The sequence below is a fragment of the Artibeus jamaicensis genome, unplaced genomic scaffold, assembly GCF_021234435.1.
Source record: "Artibeus jamaicensis isolate MK-2021 breed Jamaican fruit bat unplaced genomic scaffold, CSHL_Jam_final contig_3036, whole genome shotgun sequence".
NCBI classification, from domain to species: domain Eukaryota; kingdom Metazoa; phylum Chordata; class Mammalia; order Chiroptera; family Phyllostomidae; genus Artibeus; species Artibeus jamaicensis.
In genome coordinates this window covers 2,833-11,720 of record NW_026521697.1, presented here as the reverse complement: position 1 = coordinate 11,720, position 8,888 = coordinate 2,833, and the positions used below count along the sequence as shown (strand labels likewise).

The window sequence follows — 8,888 nt, the reverse complement described above, 5'->3', positions numbered from 1 at the left end:
GTTACATCATCTCCAAATAGGGAGGAAGGATTTCTCTTTGTTCGAGTCTTGGGGGCCTGTGGACTGCCATCCTCAGCCCGGAGCCCTTTGCTCCACACAGTGCTAAGTCCTGTGATGTTCCCACTGTTGCTGCCCCGGAGGAGGGTGAGTGAGGAGCCCCCAGCAACTTTGGGGCCACCTGCTGGCAAAGGCTGGCTCGGTCCTGGCGGGTCCAAGACAAGTCCCCTTGCCTGCCCATGTGCCTGGCACGGTCTCACGTGCCTCCCCAGAAAAATTTGCATTATTGTAACTTTCCAGACCCCATCCGAGCAACGCTTCTCCTGCAAGGGACGCCTCAGGGACTAAACGCAGTCCTGCTTGTCACAGCAGCCCCTGGGCCAGGCCCGGGGCTCCATTGTTTTCACTGGACATTTGTGCTGAAATTAGAGCATTTATTTTTACTGAAAAAAATTGGAGATTTGACACCATAATACCTAGAACTGCATACAGGCAACCCTTCACTACCCCATAACCACCTGCTCCTGACCTGCTCAGACACTCAGGTTATCTGCTCAGCCTCTGCAAGCTTTCGTGTCACTGCCATTCCCCTGGTTCACCCTCTGTCCATGAACTCTGTGTACCTACTGCAGTGAAGGCAGCTGTTGTTGAGAGGGAAATTAATGGGGGAATGAGACTATTTCATCTTGTAATTAAAAAATGTAAATCAGCCTGGCTGGCATAGCTCAATGGATTGAGTGTGGGCTTGAGAACCAAAGGTTTGATTCCCAGGCAGGGCAGTGCCTGGGTTGTGGGCCAGGTCCCCAGTGGGGGGTGTGTGAGAGGCAACCACATTGATGTTTCTTTCTCTCCCTGTCTTTCTCCTTCCCTTCCCCTCTCTCTAAAAATAAATAAATAAAATCTTAAAAAAAAAAAAGAAATGTAAATCCTTTCAAAGCTTGTTAGTGATACGTGAATATAACCAGTATCTTAATAAATACATGTTTTTTCCTCTTTTATTTATTTAGAATTGGTTACTGCTTAGAATTCACAGAGAAGCAGCAGGAGCAGAAAGAGGAGAGAGTGGACTCATGAACTGTGGTGGCGAGGACCCGGTTCACTGCGGCCACCTCTCTGGTCCACTCTGCCATCGTGCGTTTCGCACTGTCACGAAGACCACAACTCTCCTGACTGTCCCTTCACTCTCTCTCCCTCTGACTTGAAAGGGGTATGAGGAACAAGACACGTGTGACTGAGTTCATTCTCACGGGCTTCTCAGACACCCCTGAGCTGAGGCTCGTGAGCTCCCTGGTTTTCCTCTTCATCTACCTCTTCTCCCTCCTCGGGAACATGTGCATCATCGCAGCTGTGACCCGAGACAGCCGCCTCCACACCCCCATGTACTTCTTCCTGCAGAATCTGTCCTTCCTGGACATGTGCTACACCTCAGTCACCGTCCCCAAGGCCCTGGCCAATTCACTCATGGGTTCCAATGTCATCTCCTTCTGGGAGTGTGTGGCTCAGCTCTTTTTGTTTCTCATGCTGGGTGCTTCTGAGTGCTTCTTGCTCACGTCCATGGCCTATGACCGCTGCCTAGCCATCCACAGGCCTCTCCTCTATGGCGTCATCATGAGCAGAAAGCTGTGTGTGGAGCTCGTGGCTGTGGCCTGGTTGAGCGGAGCTCTCTACTCCGCCTTCTACACCGCCAACACCTTCTCCCTCCCATTCTGCGGGCCCAACGTGGTTGACCACTTTTTCTGTGAAAGCTCTCCCCTGATGAGGCTCTCCTGCAGCGACTTCCACACCCACGAGGAGGTGGGATTCGCAGTGGGTGGGTGCGTTATTCTCAGTTCCTTTGGCCTCACCATGGCCTCCTACGTTGTCATTATCTCCACCATTGCTCATATCCGCTCTGCAGGGGGCCGTGGGAAGGCCTTCTCTACCTGCTCCTCTCATCTCACTACGGTCACTCTGTTGTATGTCACTGGGAGTATTGCTTACCTGAGTCCTACTTCTCAAGACTCTCCCATTCAAGGACGACTGCTGTCTGTGTTTTACTCTGTCATAACCCCCAGCCTGAACCCCCTCGTCTACTCTCTGAGGAACAAGGACATGCAGGTGGCCCTGAAGAAGCTACTTGCCCCATCCAACTAGACCCTCTTTTTTCATATTAAGCATATTAGTCTGAACCTTAACTTAGATAAAATGAATACATTTTTAGAAACATGCAACCTAGAAAAACCTAGTAATAGAGGAATAGAAAATGTGGCCCTGGCTGATGTGGCTCAGTGGGTTGAGTGCTGGCCTGTGAACCAAAGTGTTGCAGGTTGGATTCCCTGGCAGGGCACATGCCTGGGTTGTGGGTCAGGTGCCCAGTTGGGGGAGTGTGAGAGGCAACCACACATGGGTGTTTCTCTTCCTTTTCTATCTCCCTTCCCCTCTATTGAAAAATAAATAAATAAAATCTTAAAAAAAGAAAATGTGAACAGATCTATAACAAGTAAAGTGCTTAGAACAGTAATTAAAAAAGCACCAAACAATAACAACCCCAGTACCAGATGGTTTCAGTGGTGAATTCTACCAAATATTTAAGAATAATTAACATCAATCTTTACAAAAATCTTTAAAATAACCCTAAACAGTTAATACTCCCAAAGACATTGCATGAGCCCAGCATTACCTTGATACTAAAGCCAGATAAAGACACTACAAGAACATAAAGTACAGACAAATATTTTTGATGAATGTGGAGGCAAAAACCCTCAGCAGAGCACTAGCAAAGTAACCTCAGTAGCACGTGGAAAGGATCGTGCACTCTGACCTGGTGGGATTTATTCCTGGAAGCAAGAATGGTCAACACATGCAAATCTATAAACACACTATCCCATAATAACAAAATAAAAGACACAAACCATATGATTATCCCAAGAGATGACATAAAAGCACTTGACAAAATTCACCATCCTTTCATGATAAGAACTCACAACAAATTGGGCACAGAGTGAGCACATCCAAACATAATAAAGCCCGTCTACCACAGGCCCTCAGCTGAGAACTTGGGTGGTAAGAGCCTGAGAGGCGCTCTAAGTAAGATCAGGAAGGAGACAAGACTGCTTGCTCTCGCCATTTTTACTCAGCACAGTACGGAGTTCCAGGCAGAACAGTCAGACAAGATAAAGCATTTTATGTATATTTCACCACAGCAAAGAAATGACCCATGAGGAAAATGAAATCCTTGAGTGGGAATAATGTTAAAATGACTGTGCTCTCAAAATTACCAACAGCTTCTGCTTCCCAATGGATAATTTAAATCACTTGTGAATCTTCAGTGCTAATTGCAGATCCTCTCCTTTTAAGTTGCTCTGAAGAAGAAATTAAACAAATAAATGTAATTGAAAAATTAAAATTAAAACACAAATAAATGAACCAGGTTTAAATAATAAATACTTTTACAAGACAATTGTGCTGTAAGTTTTCTTTCTTTCACCACTACAGAATAAACATCTACAGTCACCTTTTTCCAGGTTGCTCTGTGACCAGGTGTCCTGACACAGGCCTTTATCTCCCACCGAGGCCTGGCATTGCAGATGCGGATCCAGCCATGTCTGCAGAAAGGTAAGTCATACTTGTTATCAATGTAAAATAGAAAGATTACGTGTTCGTCCTAAAAATGTGAGGCAAGCAGTTTGGTAACCTCTACCACAAGGTAAATTATGCTATATCTTCATTTAAGTAAGCTAATTCTACAAATCTACCTGAATAAAATACTCAGATATACTTAAAACACTATAAATGAAGGCATTTGGTGGAGCATTTTGTTTAAAATGGTAAGAATTAGAAACAGTTTATAAGCTTATCCATACAAATGTAAACCAATTGGGGAAAATCGGACTCACCTGCCTTCCTTATATTCACACTCTTTCACCTGCCAGGATTGGCTGCTGTGATGGAGGGGGAGGAGAAGGGGGAGGGAGAAGCGGTGGGATGGGAGAAGGGGAAGGTGGAGAGGAAAATTCCAATTTTCAAATGAAATGCATGGAGCTGCAATCTGACATTCAGCTTAAGGAAACATTTGATTGTGTCTCTTTACTAGACTTTTATAGGTTCTGTTTTCCCAGAGACAAAGACCCCTTGCTTTACATCACACCTTATTCATGTCATCGCTATATGGCAGCAGCTACATTTGCAAGCCACTGTTTTCTAGAATGAAACACATTAAGAGTAACATTGGAACCAAAGCACCTGAAGGGTGCCTTGAACTCATGGAGAACAGTATAATTGTTTTTTGCTTATTTTTTCTGCTCTGATTGGATGTTTTTTCTGCCAGTCTTCCAATTCACTGATTTAATCCTCTGCTTCATCAAACCTACTTTTTATTCCTTCCAGTGTATTATTTTTTAACATCATTAAATCCTTTATTCAGTAACAACAGTCAGCAATAACAGACTGTACATATTCATTTCCCATTTAGCTTGAATAACCAGTTTTCTACAGCTAGGGAAAACAGCATTTTAAATAGTCCATCTTTCTAAAATCGAAATGACTTTCCATCAGGTATTTAGAAGGAAATGAGAGTAATTAAGGCTTAATTACTATAAATAACAAAACCAACACCACAGTTCTAGAAGAATATTTAAATAGAAAAATTATGAAACTATATGTAAAAATTACACATATATGCACACTGTATCAAAATGCCTTTTCTATTCTGGTAACTAAATTTTGAGATTAAAAACCAACTACTGCAAGCATTTCCAAATATAAAAATGTCAGGTTTCTATTTATTAAAAACAAAATAAACCAGTTCTGTTAAAGTAGATGTACATGCAGTAGGATAACTACCTGGAATTGTGGAAACAGAAAGAGTGAAGACCTTCAAATTTCTCAGCATTTTAATGGTTTATATGTTACTTTTTTGAGACTTTTTTGTTAAAAATAAGTTTACTTCACTTTAAGCTAAGGTCAATATGTTTTTATAAAAGACAAAGTACTTATTTAAAATGGTAGGCATAACGTTTGTGCCAGCTAAAGAGTAACATTTTCATTTGTCCCGATGTAACAGTTTTTAAGGCATGCAAATTCAATAGGTAATAGAAAAATATGTTTTTCTTCTAGGGATTTGGAGGGGAGGCTTCTATCTATGCAATTATGCTGCTGGCTGTGGTCTCGCTGGGGTCCTGTCCACCTTCCAGCTTTGGGTGGGCTCGGTGTAAGGACCTCCCCTGACCATCTTGGGCCGAGGAAAAGACTGTCCAGTGGTCCCTGTCTACTGTAAGAGAAGAGCGACAAGGGGGACACCTGGCAGAAAGGAGAAAGGGGCACACCTGGAAAGAGAGGGCACCAGATTTGTTAGCCACAGTGTGCTGCACCAGCCAGGCTATCCTGGGATTCCAGGTCCCAAAGATGAGAACGTCAGGGGCTAGCCTGGCCCCCTGTACCTCGGGAACAAACAACTGCCCCCCCCTCCATATTGGCTACCAAGGGAGCCAGACAGACCTTCCTCTCCTGGCCCTTAGAGGCAGACTATGGACATTCCTGCCTCCACAGGCCTGCCTGGGCCCCCAGGACCCCCACCTTGGAACCACGGGCACCTCCTCAGGGGTGAGGGTCTGGCGTGTGCACCACACTGTGCTGGACAAGGAGCCTGAGGGGCCATAGGGCTGGCTCATCTTCTGTCTGAGAGGGAGAAGCTGTACCTTGGCATCCTGAATGGGCTCCTGCAGGTCCTTCTGGGGGCCTAGATGCTAAGCCTCTGCAGGACAGAAGTGGCTTTCTTCTGGCTCCCATCCCCAGGCCAGTGCAGTGGCAGGAGGGTAACCCGAGCTTTCCCTGGGTTTGCCCTGCTTCAGGCGCTCCCTCGCAGGGCAGCAACCTCTCTGCAAGGTTCTCAGGCCCGCTGGATCTCAGTGCAACCCAGGGTCCCCCAAGCCATGGCTCCCACGTGCACCCCAGCCAGCTCACCCCACCCAGTGCTCCTTCCCCCACCCACCTAGACTTCCAAGTGGCGCTCCACCTGCTGGTACTCGGTGGGCCAGGGAACCTGCAGGGCACTGGTGAAAATGTTTTTTAAAACTCTAGAATTTTTATGCTTATTTTGTAAATTCAATCATGGTAATTCTAGTTTCTTTTTATTGAGTGAAGAGAAAAAATTCTTTAAATATAAGGAAAGTAGTGGGAAATATCTATGTTTCTTCTCTTTCAGTTTGGAGATGAGCTGTGCAAACTCAAGATCTTCAAGTCATGAAAATGTCGAAGCTGCATGAGACGGGCAGATGTCCCACTGTTCTCTCTCTGCCCTGGGAGGTGGGGCTGTCTGAACCCCAGTGGGGCTCCAAGGAGGCTGCATCCTTTCTCTCGAAGATGTCATCTGCTGCCATGAGGAAACTAAGACATAGATCCATTCCTATTTTATTCTTCTCTCTTCACGCTCTTAAAAGTCAGTCTTTTGAGAGAATCTGGCCAAATTGCTGGACAGGTTTCTGAACAACTTCTCAGGGGATGCACTTGGGACTTAAGCAGCAATATAAACACGCAGTCAAGCTTCATGGGGCCATCCCTTAATAAGCGAAGACATGCCACAAGGGTGGATGAATTTGTTAGGTTTGGCTGACTGTAAATAACTTGACATTTGATGTTGATGAATTTAAAACTAAACTGACAGCCATTATGTGTGAAAGAGAGATGACTAAGACGTTGAAAAGATGGATCAGAAGGAAGTAAATGCTGCTGACAGGGAGGCAGGGAGGACTCATGACAAAAAGATAAGGTTGGCTCTAATCAGGAGAAGCAGTGATTTCAGTTGGGGCCTGTGGCCACTGGCTGAGCTTTCAGACTTCAGCTCCAGCGCATGGGCTCATTGTTGCCATGGCATCTTACAGTCAGGCATGTGTTAGCCCAGTGCCTGGGCCCTGAGTAGTCTATGCTCCAATCTGGACATGTCTCTGGGCCCAGGAACTGATGCACGTCGGTGACATAGTGGAGGCTGAACAGCAGTTTCTGGTGCCGCAAAGCTGCTTCAGTCGTTCTCAGTACTTTCATGGGTTCTAATGCCAGAAAATCTTCCATGGCTCAGGGGACCATGTGAAAGCATCTACTGCAAATTATGCAGACAAGGGAGAGCTGGTCTTCTGATGGGAATATGTGTGTTAACAAGTGAGGTGTTTATTATATTCTTGTCCTCAGGTGAAGGTCTGACGACAATGAATGAGATAGGAGCTGTTCACCTTATGGACTTCTCCAAGGACCTGTGGACTATGTCCAAGAGACCATAGCTACAGTTAGCAGGGGGCAAATTGTTTGCCCTCCAGGTAGAATTAGATCTGCTTTTCGGGCAGTTCATACAGATCTCATATCCAGACCAGTGATGACTTTTTCTCTGAATTCCTTAATAATCATGACACAGGCTGAGTGACAGGTAAAAAGCTGACACAGTAGACCACAGGAGGCAAGAACCCTAGACAAGAAATCTGGGCCACAAGTAGTGGTTCTACTTGATACGTATCATGCTTCTATGCAATGTATTTAGCTGCCTGAGATTTGCCTCATCTGAAGAAGGAAATATTTGGAGATATAATGATGGAGCATAACCTGGGAAACAAAGAATTGACTGATTTCAAGGGATCCTAACTGACAAAAACATTACAAGACTGTGTAACACACACACACACACATACACACACACACACACACACACACACACACACTCTTACCACAGAAATTTCAGAACCAAAAAGAATATTCTAGAAGTCTTCAAAACACAGGGAGCATACCGCCAATACTGATGAACATTAGAGTGACTGATTTGAAGAATGGATACCTAAGAATTTGAACCTGGAATTCTATTTCTAATAAATTATACAATTGCAGAATTAAATGAAAGCATTTTTAGGTACTATGTTATTTTCTTTGCAAGTGCTTTTGGATGAAGAAATAACAAAAATGAGTTAAAAAGAAAATAGTAGAAAGGAAAATAAATAAAATAGAAAATCAGAATAAAGAAAATCAACAAAGCCAGAGGTGAGCTCTTTTAAAATATTATTTTATTGATTGATTTTAGAGACAGAGAAAGGAAGTGAGAGAGTGAGAGATGAACTTGTCCCATTTATGTGTGCGTTCATTGGTCGACTTTTGCATGTGCCCTGACTGAGGATAGAACCCACAAACTTGGCAAATCGGGACAACATTCTAACCAACTGAGCTACCTGACCAGGGCTAAAATATAATAAAACAGATAAAATCCAATAATAATGATAAAAAATACATAAAACTAACTTAAGAAACAACAGAACAAAAACAAAGAAGAATTTTGCTGCAGAACCTATATTCATTAAAAGAAATGAAATAAAATAATTAAAAAACTACATATATGTGTATATGTGTATGATATGTTATAATATGACATAGGTATTTATATAAAATAAGTTTGGTGATACCTATTCTATTTGTTTGTGGCTCCATAACTAAATATGAGAGAACACACAATGATGTTAAAGACCATCCAGGAAATAATATAAAAAATAAGACTAATAAGAAGTATGTGATATGCGAGACTTCTGCCAAGATGGAGGCATAGGTGGAAACCCTATACCTTCTTGCACAACCAAGTTTAAAGACAACCAAGTTTTGGAAACAAAAACACAGCCAAAACACAGAAAATTGAACTATATGGAAGTCCGACAACAACAAACTTTTCATCCAGACTGGTAAGAGGGGTGGAGCCAGCAGCAGAATGGATGGGCAGGAAAGATCCCCCCACCAAGGTGCCAAGAACCCTGCGTGGATCCCAGGTGTGCAATAGCAGTGGGCGGACCTAGTAAGGGTGCAAGGTGGCAGGCTGACAGCGGTCACACATTCGTGTGCAGATAAACAAGCGAAGGAGTGAGCAGTGAGACAGACTGTGCAGGCCCCAGCAG

General features: G+C 43.9%; 1 protein-coding gene across 1 annotated transcript; it reads left to right on the top strand.

Moving 5' to 3' along the window:
* Positions 1-1,206: 1,206 nt before the first annotated feature.
* On the top strand, positions 1,207-2,130 carry LOC119042602 (olfactory receptor 1044-like). Its single transcript, XM_037136352.2, has one exon. It carries the CDS (start codon positions 1,207-1,209, stop codon positions 2,128-2,130), a length of 924 nt encoding a protein of 307 aa, XP_036992247.2.
* Positions 2,131-8,888: the final 6,758 nt, after the last annotated feature.